Here is an 18,420-nt window from a genome sequence, read left to right on the forward strand (position 1 = left end):
TGCATTTGCAGACATCCCATGTTTGGTTCTTAGCACCCACATCAGGCACCATACAATTGCTTGTAGCACCAATTCCAGGGGACCCAATGTCCTCTTCTAGGCTCTGAAGGCACCTGCACACATGTGCATCCCCTCCAACACCCACTGTACGGATATAAAATTAAAAATAAATCTTTGGGCTCAAGAGATGGCTCAGTGGTTAGGAGCACTTGCTGGTCTGCTAGAGGATCTGAGTTTGGATCCTAGCAACCATGTCTGGCAGCTTACAACTGCCAGGAACTCCAGCTATCACCAGTACCAAAATCCAGAAAACTCCACTGACTTTATAATCTCACACCCACACACACACCCTCATCTACACCCACACCCACGCCTGCCTTATGAGAGCTTTTTAAAAACATTGGTTTTTATGTGTTTACCTGCATGTATGTATGTGGTACCATGGGCATGCAGGTGCCAACAGACGCCAGAAGGGGGTTTCAGATCTCAAGAATCAGAGTTACAGAGAGATGGTGGTGAGCTGCCACATAGGTGCTGGAAACTTAAACCCAGGCTTCTGCAAAAGCAGCAAGTGCTCTTAACTACTAAGCCAACGGCTCTCAACCTTCCGAAAGCTGCTACCCTTTAATTCAGTTCTTCGTGTTGTGGTGACCACAACCATAAAATTATTCCATTGCTATTTCATAACTGTAATTTTGCTACTGTTGTGAATCACAATGTAAATATCTTGTTTTCCAATAGTCTTAGGCAATCCCTGTGAAAGTGTTGTTTGACTCCCCCAAGGAGCTGTGACCCACATGTTGAAAACCGCTATAATAAGCCATCTCCCTAGTTTGAAATGTATTTATTTTTTAATTTTTCTGTTAGTCCAGATTGCCCTCAAACTTGCAACTGTTCTACTTATTCTCTTGAACACTGAAGCTGTGAGTCTGTCCCACTACGCCCAGACAGACCAACTAATTCAATGGTCTTAGACTATAACCAAGTCCCACTGAATAAATCTTTATGATGAGATCATGGAAGTAAAATTCAGAGAAATCTTTGCCATATTCCATGGACTCAGAAATGTACCTTGAGCCTTAGCCAGCAGATTTAAACAAGTATCCAATTCATCACCAAGAGGAGCAAAAGACAGGTAGGGTCTGGGGACATAGCTCAGTGGCAGAACATTTGCCTAGCACGTTGAAGCCTTGTGCTCCATTCTCAGTACCAGAGACAGAGGACAGGGACAGAGAAGGAGGTGTGGAAGGGCATACTAGGAGGAGAGAGAATTTAAATGGTCAGCACAGTCCACCACAGCTGCAGGAAACCCGTAAAAGGATTCACAAGCCTGTAATTTAATGGGAGACCCTTTGCTGAGCTAAAACTAATTTCTCTTTTAAAATCTAAAATGATAGACAGTAAGCAATAATTTCATTGTATAATTGGGTTAAATGTACATTTAATGTACTCTCTTCCTTCAATATAGCTTATCTTTGAGGTTCTGTGGAATCTGAGTTGCCATAACAACCTGAGTAAATCCTTCATTACTGTAGACATCTGTAGCTATTTATAAATGCAACAGCTGGATCTGTCCAGTTAAATATCTTTTAGAAAACACCAAAGTAATTTTCATTTATTCTGGATAAACCTAAGGAAAAATTCAGGTAGAATTAAAGCTAAAACTATTATTCCAATATTTGTATCTTAAATATTAAAAGGAACTATAAACTATGGAGAATAAAGCAGAGAGCTAAAGACCCTTCATTTTCATTTCGTTGTTTTTCTTCCTCTGTGTGTGCCGTGTATGAGCACCCATTCAAAAGAAGCTGTGTTAACAAAGCGTTCTAAACTATCAACTTTCCTCCACAGAAATATGCTTATTTTATTTTTAAATATTTAAATATTTAAAGATTTATTCTTATGTATATGATGTTTTGCCTTCATGTATGTCATGTCTGTGTATCACTTGCATGTCTAGTACCCAAGGAGTTCTGAAGAGGGCGAGGCTCCTCTGGAACTGGAGTCACAGACAGTTGTGACCCACCATATAGGTGCTGGGAACAGAACAGCTCTAGAAGAGCCAAGAGTGCTCTTGGCTGTTGATCCATTGATCTAGTATTTTTAATTGTGCATGTGTATGTACTTGTTCAAGAGAATGGAGTTGAGGAGAGAACATCAAATAGATACCCCAGAGCTAGATAGAGTTACAGGCCTTTTGGGAGTCACCTGACATGGGTGCTGGGAACTGAACTCAGGTCCTCTAGAAGAGCATTGTGTGCTCCTAATCACTTACACATCTCTCCAGCCTCTAAAATATACTTGTTTTAAATGCATACCATCTCTCCAGTGCTACATAAGTCAGTACCCAAGGACATAAACAATGTGGTTTATAGGAAACATTTAGTAGCTGTGACAGCCTGGTTAAAAAGCAATAGCAGCACAGGCACGTGGGTTCGAGCCTTTAAACCGAGCACTCAAAAGGCTGAAGCAGGGAGACTGGGTTTGAGTTCCACCTGGGTCACAGATGAGACCACTTCAAAAGAAACCTGGAGCCAATAAACTGACCAGGTTCCTTCCCTCATGCAGTCCTGGTGTGCAAACAGCAGCCTCCTTGGTGGTATTCCAGCCTGTCACTCATGCTCTGCCCTAAGGGGCCTTGGAGAGGATTTTCTTGTGGCTATTCATGTCTCTGATCTCAGTGCTGTCCTAAGTGTCAGCTCCAGACAGGTATTCAGGGTGATATTGGAAAGCCTAAGGGTCCAGAGTTCACATTGGCCAGGTCACTATGTCCATCCCCACCAAACGACAGAATAAGGAACATGTAATTGAGGCCCTGTGGAGAGCCAAGTCAAGTTTTCTGACTACCAGAAGATCTACATGTCAAAGAAGTAGGGGTTCACCACGTTAAATGCAGATCAGTTGGACATGAGAGCTGAGAAGAAGCTCATGCTCCATGGCTCTGGGGTCAAATATATCCCCACCATGGTCCCTAAGACCTGCGCTCCTGCAGGCTTCCACTGTACTGAGTTCTGCCCCCCACATTCATGCTCAGTAATAAATCTCACATCCAGTCTAGAAGGAAAGAGAAGAGGGGTGAGAGGAGGCCAGGGATGTAACTTCTTTATAGGGTACTTGCTTAGGACACAAGAAACCTGTGTTTGATCCACAAGACCACATAAATAATATAGTTCACATATACTCCTAGCACTTGAGAGGTAAAAGCAGGAGAATCATAGTTCAAGGTTATCCCCAACTACATATTGAGTTGAGGCCAGCCTAGGGTATACAAGACCTTGTATCAAAAAGAAATGGAGTGAATAGAATAAGTTATGTTAAAAGAATATCCTCTTCACTGATTTCAGCTCCTTAGTCTATGAAAAAAAAATTTTTTTTGAGAAAGGTTCTCTCTAAGTAACCCTGGATGTCCTGGAACTCCCTTTGTAGACCAGGCTGACCTTGAACTCACAGATATACACCTGCCTCTGCCTCCTGAGTGCTGGGATTAAAGACATGTGCTACCATGTCTGGGCCAGATGTTTGTGTGTGTGTGTGTGTGAGTGTGTGTGTGTGTAATGTGTGTGTGTGTCTGTGTGTATGTGTGTGTGTGTCTGTGTGTCTGTGTGTGTGTGTTTGTGTGTCTGTGTGTGTGTGTCTGTGTGTGTGAGTGTGTGTGTATGTGTGTGTGAGTGTGTGTGTATGTGTGTGTGAGTGTGTGTGTGTGTGTGTGTGTGTGTGCTCTCAGAGGACCCCGGGTTTTGTTCCCAGTACCCACATCACATGACTCACAGCCACCTATAACTCTAGTTCCAGGGGACCCAGTGTCCTCTTCTGGCTTCCTTAGGCATGCACGCACATAAATGAAGGAAAAATTATATTAAAAGTTGTTTTATCTTGCAGCATTTAGCAGCTAACAGCCTCAAAAACTTCTGATTTAACAAATTGCTCAGGTTCTGACTATTGCATCTAGGGCCATCTATCGTTTTATCCCCATAGGAAACAGTTTTAAATTACATATCAGTAACTGTATTGTTAACGCATTTTCCTCTTGGGTTGATGGCAGTGTCTATCCCTCTCCTTTCAAACTCTGTTCAACTCTAACTTTTCTATCTATGTATTCCAGGCTAGGGCCCTAAATGAGCTACAGCCACAACCCATAGCTCACATTTTAAAAGCCTATTGTAATTTAGAAATAATCAACTAACTTTCACAAAAATTAAATCTCGCACTGTGTTCATGTATAATCAAAGCAGTACTTAAATTTTGCAGATTTCTGGCTTGGGGGTGGGGGGTGTTTGTTTGAGGCAGGGTTTCTCTGTGTGGTCCTGGCTGTCCTGGAACTTGCTCTATAGACTAGGTCTCAGACTCAGAGATCTGCCTGATTTTGCCTCCCAAGTGCTGGGATTAATGGTGTGGCCACCACCACCAGGCAATACTAAATTCTTTTTTAAAAAAATCCAGGCACGTGGCACATGGCTGGTGTTAGGAGGCAGGAGGATCTTTGAAGGTTTGCAGCCAGGTTTATACAGAGTTCCAGCCCAGCCGGGCCTTTGTTATGAGAACGAGGCAACCAACAAACTAATCTGCAGATGGTGCAGACAGCTACTAGCAATGTTGTTTTCTAGTTGAGAAGACTGACTACAGATGCCTAAGAACCATCCTCCTGCATTCGTACATAAGACACACCTGGTCCCTAAAGCCTTTGCCCCTTTACCTGCATCTCTTAAGGAATAAAGTGACAACAGTCCTGAGAAGCCATTCCTACTCCTGGGATGGCAACCCTGGGTGTCCTTATGGTAAGTCCACATGACCCACACGTTCAGGCTGTCCAGCAACTTAACAGCATCCTTGCTTGTGCCTGCCTTCTTGTTCAGCTTCTTTGGGTCTGTAGACTGCAGCATGGGTATCCTGTACTTTATGGCCAGTATTCATTTATAAGTGAGTACACACCATGCATGTCCTTTTAGGATTAGGTTATCTCACCTCAGGATGATATTCTCAAGATCCATCCATTTGCTTGCAAAATTCATAATATCTTTGCTTTTAATAGCTGAATTGTATTCCATTGTATAGATTACCACTTTTTTTTTATCAGTTGAGAGACATCTAGGTTGTGTCTAATCTCTGGCTAAAGGAATAAAGATGCTATTAACACAGTTGAGCAAGTGTCTTTGTGCGATGGTGTCCATGAGAATGAATGGAAATCTACAACTCCCAGGGGCTGGGGGTAGGGGCATCTTCAGGACAAGACAGAGAGCTATGAGAAGGGAGGCACCCAAGAGCCAATGGGGGTATCCTTAAGTGTGACTCACAGCATTGGGGATATGGGACCTGAAGAGGTCACTTCCTAGGGACACCAAAATCCATCCTCAAAAATTTTGACCCAACATTTACCCTGACTACAAGAAATGCAGGGACAGAGTATGGAGCAGAGACAGAGGGAATGGCCAACCAATAACTGGTCCACCTGGAGACTCATCTCATGGGTAAGCACTAATCCCTGACTATTGATCATCATATTCTGTTATACTTGCCAACAGGAGTATAGAATGGCTGTCCTGAGAGGCTCCACCCAGCAGCTGACTCAGACAGATGCAGACATCTGTCTGACAACCAAACAGTAGCTGGAGCTTGGGGGCTCTTATCAAAGAATAGGAGGAAGGATTGTGAGCCCCAGAGGGCTAGACACTCTATAAGAAGACCAAAAGAGTCAACTCACCTGGACCCTTGGGGCTCTCAGAGACTGAACTACTAACCAAAAAACATCCAATGGGCTAGACCTAGGCTTCCCTGCACATGTGTAGCAGATGTGCAGCTTGGTCTTCATGTGGTTTCACCAACAACAGGAGCAGGGGCTGTTCCAAAAGCTGTTGCCTGTCTGTGGGATACGTTCTTCTAGCTGGATTGTCTTGTCTGACCGCAGTGGAAGAATGCACCTAGCCTTGCAGAGAGTTGATGTGCCAGGGCAGGGGGATATCTTGCGGGGGAGGAGGGAATCTGTTCAGAGGAGAAGGGGGGAAGATGAGGGAAGGATTGTAGGAGAGGTGATGGGGAGGGGGACAGTGAGCATGATGTAAAGTGAATATGTAAAAGAAACCAATAAGCAAATGTCATTTTGTGCGCATAAATGTTAATTCTGCATGTGCATGTAATGCACCGTATGCATGCCTGGTGCCCTCAGAAGTCCGAAGAGACTAGAGTAAAGATAATTGTGAGCTGCCATGAAGGTGCTGGGAGCCAAGCCTGGGTCTTCTGCAAGAGCAGCCAGTGCTCTTAATGCTGAGCTATCTCCCTAGCCCCTGAGTCCAAGACTTTTTAAAACTATTCTGTTTGGTAGCTAAAAATGTGCTTAGATAAACTATATTATCCCCTCTCGCAGTCCATGTCTCCATGAGTAAAGGAGACACTACTGTTCTCATTTGAAAGACCAGAAAACAAATCCAGCTTGGCAGGTTTGCCCCGGTGGAAGAAACAGAGCACTAGCGATGCTGGGCCAGTTCCCTGACATCTTTTTTATCCTTTGCTACCTCGCTGTTTTACAAGTGACAAGGACAGCAAGTGGGCAATGGGCTTTGACAGCCTTTGGTCGTCACAGATCTGGAACAACAGAATCAATTACCATCTGTTCCTTCCAAAAGCAGATCCCAACAGTATGGTACATCGGACTGACACCATAATTTTAATTATCAACTGAAGTATCAGACTTATGTTTCTTATACTTAAGCATTTCCCCCACAGGGAGGGAAAAGAACATTGGATTCCATGTGTTCTACTCATGGACAGCCAGTGTTTAAAGCAGAAATATTTTAATTGTTGAGCACATTTATAAATGTCTATAGGGTATACCGTTAGCAATGTGAACACCTTCTGTTTGCAGAACACTTAATCCTGGTATAAGGCCAAATTAAAAGAGCAAGAGAAGGCGACCCCAGTGCATTCTTCCTATTAACAATTGAGCAAACACTCAGAAGCTGTCCTAAAGCTCAGCTAACCTCTGAAAAATCCAACTTGCCAGCTACATAACCCATATTGCTGTTCTCTATAATGCCAGCTTATCTCAGTTGATACCCCTCTTTAGTCTTTCACACACACATGTACACACACACCCCATGGGCACGTGCACACACGCGTGCGCGCACACACACACACACACACACGACACACACACACACGACACACACACACCACACACACACCACACACACACCACACACACACATACACCACACACACACGCACACACACACACCACACGCACACACACCACACACACGCACGCACACGCGCGCACGCACACACACGCACACACAGCGCACACACACACACACATACACCACACACACATGCATGCACACACACGCGCGCACACACACACGCCCCTACTTGTCTACCTCCCTTTAATGAGTCCTTCCTTCCAACTTTACTCTTCTGCTCTCATCTTTAGCTGGGCTCTTTGTCACCTTCCAGACTCCTTCCTGAAGCTGCTACTTCAACGCCCACTTCAAGCTGCAACTTCATCATCTTAAGCATAAAATGATCTTTTCCCTCTGTCACCTTTCAATACCTCATTAGCAAAATGCATGTCAGGTAGGCAGAGGCAGCTGGCTGATGGACTGAGTTCACACTAAGCAGCCTACAGCTGGTGAATAGCTGATCTGTTTTAGACAGGCAGGCTGGGGAAATTGTTGAGAAAAGACTATGCTCATATATATTTAAAGTATGTATCATGAGCAAAGGAATTCCTTGTGAGTGTGAGTCAGACCTAAGCCGAGATCTCGCCAATTTAGATAGGCAGATCATCACGCTGTATGAATAACAGCTCTGAAGACCTAATAGACAGCAAAATCCTGGCATTCACATAGTTCAACCTAGTCCCCAACCCCCACCCCACGCCTTTAGCTATGTAATAAACATCCTTGCCCCAGTCCCACAGCTCTCAAGACAAATTTCCTCCATTACTGTAGAGGATTTTGGCCATTGCTTTGTATCCATCCCTCCTCACTTCATGAGAGAAGGAAGCTGTGTCTACTGTATAAGCAAAGTGCCTACCTGGTCCTAAGCCATCCAACCCCGCAATGTTTATATCTAAATGAAAGGATATCTTATTATTTTCATCCCAAAGCAGTACCCACTGGAAAGGGAGCTTAAAAATAGAAATACTCAGTTGGGGATTTAGCTCAGTGGTAGAGCACTTGCCTAGAGGCCCTGGGTTCGGTCCCCAGCTCTGAAAAAAAGAAAAAAAAATAGAAATACTCATATTGAGATACAACAACTTTCTTCTTTTTCTATTAAATTATTTCCTACCTTTCAGTTGATTATTAAAGTATGAAGCTTAGCTAAGATGTAAAATGTCACAGAGAATACAATCACTTATATAAACTGCTTTGCATTTGCACTTTAAATATCTTATCCTGCCATTGGAATGGAGCCACGGGGTAAACGCTTCAAGTTCAGTTATACTTTACTTGATAACGACAATCCGGGCATCTATTAGGTCTTTGTAGCTTGTTATTCACACAGCATGATATCTATCTAAAATTAGCAAGACCGCTGCTACTAACCTTTAGGTCTGACTCATTCCCACAAGGAATCCCTTTAGTCATAGCAGAGTTTAAAATATATACATTCTTTTTCCTGAGACAGGACTGGCATTCAACTCAGTATACAGTCAAGAATGTCTGTGGCCTTGCATCCCCCTTCTGAGCACTGTGATTTGAGATCCTTATCACCATGCCCTGTTTTATGTGGTGCTGGGGACTGAACCCAGGACTGCATGCATGCTAGGCAAGCACTCCACAGACTGTGTTACACCCAGACCCTTAAGTATATTTTTATTATTCACAAACATTTGTTTTTGGACTGGAGAGATGGCTCAGTGGTTAAGAGCACAGGCTTCTCTTCCAGAGGTCCTAAGTTCAAATCCCAGCAGCCACATGGTGGCTCACAACCATCTGTAATGGGATCTGATGCCCTCTTCTGCACACAGAACAGATAGAGCAGATACCAGACAGAGCAGCTAGAGCACCCATGTACATACAATTTGAAAAGAATCATCTGCATACCTTAGTGAGGTGCTGTACACAGCAATCCCTTTGGGCTTTGGCAGTTCGGACATGATGTAATCACTGATGCACACTCCATCTATTTGATTTACTTTACCTCAGTCACTGCCTCTATGTTAGCCACTGATGTGCATAAGTAGAATAGTACAAATTACCATTTTGTATCCTAAAAAACCACAATCTTTTAGTCCTTTGATCAAATCTTCTACAAGAAATGGGGGGGATGTTAACTATGAATGATTCCTGAACTTATTTTACCAAATCAAATGTGTCGTTTTAGCCCCCAGCAGTGCTGTGGGTCAACGTCACAGCAGTCCCTCCCTCCTAGGGCAGGAAGTCTAACCTTAGCCCTAGGAATACACCCGAAAGCAGGGATGACACTAAATCCTATGTATGCTACATTTTTTATTCATACAACTATAATAAAAAGTCCAATGTATTATTTAAGCAGAGCAGAGATTAAATAAAACATACAATAGATCATTCGGGGAAATGACATTCACAGTGTGTGTGTGTGTGTGTGTGTGTGTGTGTGTGTGTGTGTGTGTATGTGTGCGTGTGTGTGTGTCCAGACATGAATAGCATGTGGGTTATTATTTCTGAATAATATGGTATAATTATACTATAATAAGTCATGTGAATAGCTGAGCATGGTAGTGCACGTCTTCAGTCCAAGTCCTCAGAAGGCAGGCAGATCTCTGATAGTTCAAGGTCAGCCTGGTCTACGAATCAAGCTCCGGGTAAACCAGGACTGCACAGTGAGACTCAGTCTCAAAACACACACACACACACACACACACACACACACACACACACACACACACGAGTAATATGAATTGTCATCTCCCAAAATGGTGTATTGTATATTATTAGCACGTTCAACGTATTATTTTTTCTTTCTTTTTAAGTCAAGAACTCCAGGTTTCTCTTACCCTGATAACCAAGATAGGCATTGTATGACTGTCAGGTGGGGAGCACATGCTGCCTAGACGTGTGTGATGCACCCATGATGAGTCCCATCCTAGGCAGATGGTGTGAGAGTCCATCACACAACTCAGAGCAGCATGTGGGTCATCATTTCCGAAACGCCATTTATTATTTTTGTATGCAGTTGATTACAGGTAGCTAAGACTGTGTAAAGAAAAGCCACAAGTAAGCATTTGACCACAAGTTAAAGTAGTTTCCTGACCAGCAACTCGAGGTTTGAGAAGTTCAGAAGTTCAGTGCCTTGCCTAAATAGACACAAGTAATCCTAAAGCCAGGGACAACTTCAGGTCGGTCTGACACCAAACCCCATGCCTTCTATCACCGTGCTTCATCACTTTCACACACTCATGAAAACATACACAAATTCATGTATGGAAACTGGGGGAGCAGAGATCAACCACCACAGAACCAGTAGCAATTCCCATTATCTTATTTAACAGGCATTTTTATAAAAGCACCAAGTTTCAAGGGAGTAGGGGAGAGTCACTACAGAATCCATAACAAAAGGCAAACGGCAAGTGTCGTAGTGAGTTTCACTCAGGACCTTCTAATTATCACTGCCTCATATAGGAGTTGCTGGTCCCTAGAATACTGAGAAGATGGTGACTTTATTAAAGCTCAGAGATGCGAATGAGCAGCCTTCACAGGGTCGTAATGAATTCCAGCTGCCTTTTTAAAACAATGTGTCCCTGCAATGTCAACTGTACTGGGCTCATCTCTGGGGTGAACTCCACACAGGATTGAAGATATTGTCTTCATCAGGACCAGCAAGTGTGACTAAATAAACTTAAAGAATCAAATGCAGGGGGCTAGGGATTTAGCTCAGTGGTAGAGCGCTTGCCTAGCAACCGCAAGGCCCTGGGTTCGGTCCCCAGCTCCGGAAAAAAAGAAACAAAAAAAAAAGAATCAAATGCAGGCCTGCTACATTTTACTTGACCTGACTTTAGACAATAACATCTTTGTGTGCATCGTTTCTCACCTGCACAACAGAGTAAGAACTTTTACTCCATATGGGTTACTGAGGGGATTAAATTGGATAATGGCTTGTAGTGCTTAGTTGGCAATGGAGCTGGGGTCCTAAACTATTTTCATTTTTCCCATTTATCAATGCTATCTGTTTTTCCTATTTAGCGATCTCTGTCTCTCCCCATTTTGCCTCCCTTCAGCCTCCTCTCTTCTTCTCCATGTCCTATTCTTGTTTCCCTCATCACTCCATGCCCGCTCCCTTCCTGTACCATCTCTTCCCCAACCTAAACAGATCCTTGCTACACAGCCCAGGCTAGCCTTGAGCTCACAAGCCTACCTCTACATCAGTCTTGCCAAGTGCTGGGATTCTAGAGTGTACCAGCATGCCCAACTCACAGTTATTTATTTCAAACCATGATACTGATAACAGACTGCATACAACACAGATCTAACTTTGGAAAACCACTATAGTTTACACTTAGGAACGTAAGCATTTTGTAGGAGATAAAAATCTAAAGTCAACAAGCTGGCCTTGCAGGTAAAGTGGCTTGGGCTAACCCTGACAACCTGAGTTTGATCCCCAGAACCTACATGGGGAACAGAAAAGAGTAGCCTTCCTCTTGACTTCCACACTAGGGACACAGCATTCATGCCCCCTGCCAACATATACAAAATAGATAAAATTTTAGAAAAAAAATTTTAAATAAGGAAAAGAAAACTCCAGTGTTTCGTCATGGTGTGAGTTTGAGGCTGCTTGGGAGCCCTGAGTGTTAACTCGTTTGGAAAGTGGCATGATCTATTTTTAGCATGTCTCACGTGCGGCAGGAATGTAAAAATCTCTCTAGCTTCTCAGTGAATGTATGCCCAAGAAATCAGTATTGAATGTTTTACATCTAGAGATGAAAAAGAAAATTCTAAAAGGGCAACTCTAGAAATGCTATTGTCTCCAGACGGAATTTGTGAAATCCTAAGACAGTTCTTATCTTAAAATAATTGACATTTAAAAACTTAAGATTCTGCCAGGCAGGGGTGGCATACTCCTTTAATCCCAGCACTTGGGAGGCAAAAGCAGGTGAAGCTCTGAGTTTGAGGCCAGCCTGGTCAACAGAGCAAAGTCCAGGACAGCCAGGGCTACACACAGAAAATCTGTCTTGAAAAACAAAAAACAAAACTCTAAGATTCTAGGATTGGTAAAGTGCGTGTTTAACACAGATGGAGCTCTGGGCTTGACCTCAGCCCCGTGTAACTGGGCATGATGGCACACACCTGTAATTCCAGCACTTGGTAGGTGGACTCAAGAGGAGTAGAAAGAAGTTCAAGGTTATCCTGAGTTACACAGTCAGTGTAAGGCCAGTTTGTGCTACCTGAGACCTTGTCTAAAAAATGATTAAAATTAAGGTTCTGAACTCTCCTATTAAAATGTGTACTGCTGTGGAAGGGTTGGCGTTTTTTTGAATGTTAGGCATAAAGTCATCGTGTAAGACTGTAATTTTACTCCTACATATACCCAAAAGAACTGAAAACAGGGCTCAGACCAGTGCCTAAAAGCAGCATTACGAGGTGAGGGTGTAGTTCTGGTAGAGTGCTTGCCTAGAACCAGAAGCTGGGCATGGTAGATCATGTCTGCAATCCCACCAACTCAGGAGGCTGAAGCAGGAGGATTGCAGGAAGGTTGAGACCTGCAGGCCTCTCAGTTGATAGTTAATGAACGAATGGTGGGAGCAGGAGGAATGACGGAGTGAAGGAGAGAGAGGAACCCCTGATGAGTGTACAACATGGAGAGACCTTGAAAACACATGGAAACCTGGGATAAAAATGTCTGATTCCATTTCTATGAAGTAACTAAGAGCATGAAAAGGCAAATTCATACGTTAGCAAACCAAAGAAAGGAGAAGAGAGCCTGGAGGAACAGAACAACCTTGCCTTAAAGCAAACAAACATAAGAGAAAAGAAATCCTATTCTATACTGACATGATAACCACAAAAGACGTCTTGTACTTAAGGGTGGATGGATGATCTGGATGGGATGGATGGCACACTCCTTTAGGGAGGCCGGCTGGAAGGCGAATTTCTGTGAGTTCATGGCCAGCCTGGTCTACACAATGAGTACCAGACCAATCAAGGACTACACAAAACAAAACGAAAAAAAGAGATGATGAATAAACTCATGGCAGTGCAATATTATAACTCACCCTACAATGGAAAAATTTAGGTAGGCTAGCTAATGATGTCTAAAAGAATCAATCACAGATTCTTCAATCAAGACTCAAAAGAAGTATCAAGGGCCTGCAAGTTGGCTCGTGGGTAAAGGTGCTTGCTACCTAGCCTGAGGACCTGGAGCCACAAGTGTCAACACTGGCCTAGTAAAAATCACCATTTGATTAATATTAATATACTCTAATAAGAAAACTTTTCAAATAACTGAGGTTAACAAAAAAAAAATCTCAGAAAGTATTTAAAGAACTAGAACTATTTTGCTTTTCCCCCTTCCCAGCTACTTGGAGAGGAGCGGCCTCCACCATACAGTCCCCCTAGTCCTGATTGCTAGCACTACGTGGCCGGAAAGCAACACGGCCAATAGACTGGAGTCTCTAGAACTGGGAGTGAAAATAAACCTTTGCAAACAAGCAAACAAGCAGATAGAGGGGCAGGGCTAGCAGAGATCTACCTAATTTAAAAAGTGCCCATCAGGGGTTGGGGATTTAGCTCAGTGTTAGAGCGCTTGCCTAGCAAGCACAAGGCCCTGGGTTCGGTCCCTAGCTCCGAAAAAAAAAAAAGTGCCCATCAGCCCACCCCTTAAGTACTACACTAGAAAATGTGTGGCTTTTATTAGTAATCATGGCTGGCTGTCAGAAATTATGTGGATTTGGACAAATCAATATAATATTATCACTGTATGATAATTCTGCAAAGAAGGAGTTCCAAAGCGATTCATATTTCCTCCAGAAAAAAAAAAATCATAGTCTGGCCTGGCAGTGGTGGCACACACCTTTAATCCCAGCGCTTGGGAGGCGGAAGCAGTGGGCCAGCCTGGTCTACAGAGTGTGAATTCCAGGGCAGGCAGGGCTACATAGAGAAACCCTATGTCAAAAAACAAAAGAAAACAAAAGAAAACAAAAAAAACCCTAGTCTACACAAAAGACCAAATGACATGAGGCACGGAAGAGCCCAGTGTTTAGGCTGTAGGTTCCTTGTCATACTGTACTTAAGGACGTTACTGCATTGAGGCTCAGTTACAACAGCCTCAGCTATAATTCCTATGTAGCATGCCTTTAAGAGATCCAGAACAACATCCACATGTTATCGCTCTTACTCACACACCTAATTACAGTTAATTTGATAGACGATAGCTTTTATTTTCCAACTGAGAATTCTAGAGTTAAAAGGAAGGTTTTAACTGGCTTACTTATGAGTCCACTGGTCAGCTTTTATCCTGAAGGGACCACATGAGAGGCTAGAAAATTACTATGTTTTATGAGTCCTGTAAATTTCTTTCTTAAAATAACCTGTACCACACAGGTCTATGCAACTTACAGGTTTATCATTAATGTGTGACTATGGAATTTCAGAGTGTGGGTCATGCCAGTCCTGTCTCTGTTCTTATGAATGGACATCGTCTTAGAATAAACTCACACCGTAAAGCCAGGCATGTGGGGCACAGCCTAGGTTACATAGCAAGACACCATCTTCTCAAGAGAGAGAGAGAAGGGGAGCTATTCTCATAGGTTCATACACTGGAGGTTCTGTGCAACGGCGACAATTTCGAGTTGTAGTGCCTTGTGGCTGCCATGTGCTATTTTCTGCTGGCTCTGCAGAAAGAACTGACAAGAGCTCACCTGGATGACGGCTGTCTCCAGAACGAGGCAGCACCGACCGGTGCAGCAGCCCTGAAAACAACTCACTGGATGTAGTGCATGACGCACGCGACTGAGAAGTCAGTAATACTAGGGATGGGTCCAGGTTACACTGCTTGTTAAGGGGCAACACCTTCAAATCCCAGTCTTTCCAAAGGAAATCATACAGGGGCATGAATGCAATGGGACTCAAGTACGCACATGAAAATACTACACAAACCCTTATCACTTCAATAATGATTATATATTCCAATACAAGTTAACCTTATACTCTCCTTTATCCTTACACAAAATCGATGTCAGTAATGCAAGCAGCCATGTCTAACTTACGATCGCACCCCACCTTCTTTCCTCGTTAGAATGATACTCCTTTTGTAGAATCAACTTAAGTTTTATATCTGATTTTATTTTTGAGATGGGTTCTTGGGATGCTGCCCAGGGTAGCCTCAAACTCCTGCATTCCAATGAGTAAATGGAGCGTCTCTAGTAATTGGGACTCCAGGCGGGAACAGCCCACAAGCTTCCACACAGGCTTCCACTCTCTGTGCAGCATTACATGGCGGGTGCCACACACCTGACCTGATGAGGCGGGGATCGAGTACAGAAATGACAGGTCCAGACACATGGACCTAGAAAAACTGGGATCAGGAGGTCTAGGCTCCTGGAAAAGCTGCAGGATCCGGGAAGATCTGAGTGTTCATGATATACAGCTGACCAAGGAGGCGGGGTTCATGGTATACAGCTGACCAAGGAGGCGGGGTTCATGGTATACAGCTGACCAAGGAGGCGGGGTTCATGGTATACAGCTGACCAAAAGGGTGGGTCTAGCTAATATCAGCAGGAGCAGTTTCTGTAAGGGAGCAGTGTTCAAGTCAAAAACACCCTGAAGAAGAAAGCCACAGTGGACATTTTCGTCCCACCACACTATCAACATCCACACGTGCACTCTAGAAGGTTTTACCATCATTAAGCCTCACCCAAGGGTTAGGCTTTACCACAGGTCTGAGGTCCACTTCGGTCGTTTACATGGCCACGCCCATGATAACAACTCGGATCCATTCAGGACTCGGGGTTTCCTCTGTTCCCCAAAGTTCTGATTTTCTAACTGATGCCCATTGGCCCCTCCTACCCCTCCCTTGTTATTGAAAATCCTGCTCAGCGTCCAGCTCATTCTGCTTCCTGTTACAGACCTTCGAGCACTTTAATCCAAAATGTGAAAAGTCGGTTTAGATTAAAAACAAAACCGGAGAAAAACACTGAACTTCATAATGACATTTCAAAAAAAAAACCTAATAATGGCTTTGATGAAATATCTATTATTTTAAATCCTATCAGCAAAATACACTGTGGAGTTAAAATGTCAGATAAGTTTTATTTGAAACTCAAAAAAATATGGAACACTTCTCAGAGCTGTGTCATTCTTTGCTCAGGGGCCACACTAATCTTCTCTCTGTGTTGTTCCAATTTTAGTAAGTGTGCTGCAAAGCAAGCACTCTTCTGTCTCTGTGATTCACTGATCTAGTCCCATTCTAATATATATATGTATATGTATATATATGTATGTATATGTATATATGTATACACACACACACACACACATACACATACACATACACATATACATATATATGGTTTTCTTTTTGATGTTTTGAGACAGGGCCTCAGGCTGGCCTTGAACTCTGGGTCATTATAACTAAGGAGGCCTTCAACTCCTGACTGTCATGTTCTACCTACCAAGTGCTGGAATTGCAGGTGTGCACCAGCACGTCCAGCTCTGCATATCCTTATTGATGTATGACTTAGGGATGTTTATGCATGCATATCCTCATGAATGTGCTTTGTGTCCCACTAGAGCCCATCAAAGTTCCTCGCATATACTAAATACCCCTGACCCGGACTGCCTATCTGTACGCCTAGCTCTGCACTGTGCTCCAATCTGCTGTTGTCACACCAAGCTAGGTTGGCTCCAGTACATCTGTCTGCTTTCACAAAGGCAAGAGGAATGAAAGTAAGGAACTCTCATAAAATAAGGAGAGTTTTCCACTTCTGTGATGTTCAATACTTTACATGTGAGCTCCTTTTTTTGTGACTGTAATTTTCCTTTAAAAGACTAATATTACATCAGGTTTATCAATATAACCTATTCCCTCATTTAATCTTGAAGCCAAATTGTTCGCACTCAGATCCCCTCATAAATAAACACAATGTTCCAATCGAGCTGTTGGCAGCAGAACGTGTTCACAGTGAGGAACCGTCACTGTCTTGGCAGGAGTGACAGAATTAGCTAATTACAGTACAGTCTCCTATATCTGTTTTCACTGGGATAAGGGACAATCTGGCAATATCGGAAAGCAAATGACCCAGAAGGACATCTTAAGATCCTCTGCAAAGACAGTAATCTTCTTCTAAGTTATCTTAGGTTGGGTCTTTCTCCACATAAAATTTCCATGATGGTAAGACAAACTCCAAGGTGTTTTCAGAAGAATGAGGCTTGAAAACCCCACTGTACAAGCCAAGAAAAGCTATCTTGGAGTATCTGAAAACCTTCAGGGGCCAGAAGATTTAGAGAAAAAAGAAAGATAAGAAATAAAAGGTAAAAGCAGCCCCTGCCATAAAAGAGATCAAATTTTCTTTGGCCGAGAAAGAGTTAAACAGGAGACAAACAAATGAACACTTTTGAGAAGCCATGTTCAGACGCCTTCCTTTTGAGAAGCAGCTCATAGGTTCATGGGGAGCCTGCTCAGCATGGAAAATAAAGAATATCAAAAAAATTAAAAATAACATTTCTTACTGGCTGAGTCACCAATTATGGTGCTGGTCTAAGGCGGACATTGTTTTGGGCTTTAACACTGAGCTACAAGGTGCACACCTTTGATTCCAGCACTCAGGAGGCAGAGGCAGGCGGTTCTCTGAGATTTGAGGCCAACCTGGTCTGCATAACCCAGGACAGCCAGGGCTGCACAGAGACACCCTGTCTCAAAAAACAAGCCTTGAGCTACGGCGAGAGAAGAGACACTTCTTTTTCCGTGATTTATAGACTGCTTGCTTCTAAAAAGAGACAAGAGGAAACCTGCAGAATAAAACAATGTGTGCTATTTATAGTTAAGACAAAAATGTATCCCACAAACAACATAGGAAAAAAAAATGTCTGCGCTGAGGTGAGCTAACAGCTCGATCCCCACCATTTTCCTTCCACGCAGTGTGAATCTGTCAAGCACAGCTTTTGCCACAGCTCCATCACAGAGTTCTTGAACAGACCACACTACAAAGTCCCCTTCTTAGGGAGCTTACAGAGCCAAAAATGAAATGGAATTCTAAGACATCTTTCCTGCCTTTGTTTCCTTACCTTTTAACAACAAAGGATAAAAATGCTAGTATCTTTCTTGGTTTTGGAGGAGCTTGTGGGGTATTTTGTTTGTTTTTAGATGTGAGGGCTTGTTGCATAGCTCAGGTTAGCCATTGGCCCATGGCAGCCCTCCTTACTCAGCCTCCCAAGTTATTGGTAAGGATGCAAATGGAAAAAAATAAAATTATACCATTAGATATGTGAGTCCCAACTGCTTGGGGTTTGC

General features: G+C 43.2%; 1 protein-coding gene, 1 non-coding gene and 1 pseudogene across 5 annotated transcripts in view; 1 reads left to right on the forward strand and 2 right to left on the reverse strand.

Annotated features, from left to right (window-relative positions):
* Ppm1e (protein phosphatase, Mg2+/Mn2+ dependent, 1E) overlaps positions 1-18,420 on the reverse strand; it is a 135,797-nt gene that overhangs the window by 80,057 nt on the left and 37,320 nt on the right. The window contains exon 1 of one of the 4 annotated variants that reach the window (XM_039086380.2): positions 1-18,420. This exon is cut by the window's right edge and continues 36,579 nt beyond it. The exons of the other annotated variants lie outside the window; for them this stretch is intronic. Within the exon in view, the coding sequence (XP_038942308.1) occupies positions 1-20 (20 nt within the window). The 5' untranslated portion in view covers positions 21-18,420. 4 annotated transcript variants of the gene reach the window in all.
* LOC120095391 (small nucleolar RNA SNORA70) lies at positions 2,529-2,650 on the forward strand (annotated as a pseudogene).
* LOC120095359 (U6 spliceosomal RNA) lies at positions 16,235-16,341 on the reverse strand. Its single transcript, XR_005490838.1, has one exon. It is a non-coding gene; the product is annotated as a U6 spliceosomal RNA (small nuclear RNA).

This window comes from Rattus norvegicus, chromosome 10 (genome assembly GCF_036323735.1).
Source record: "Rattus norvegicus strain BN/NHsdMcwi chromosome 10, GRCr8, whole genome shotgun sequence".
NCBI classification, from domain to species: domain Eukaryota; kingdom Metazoa; phylum Chordata; class Mammalia; order Rodentia; family Muridae; genus Rattus; species Rattus norvegicus.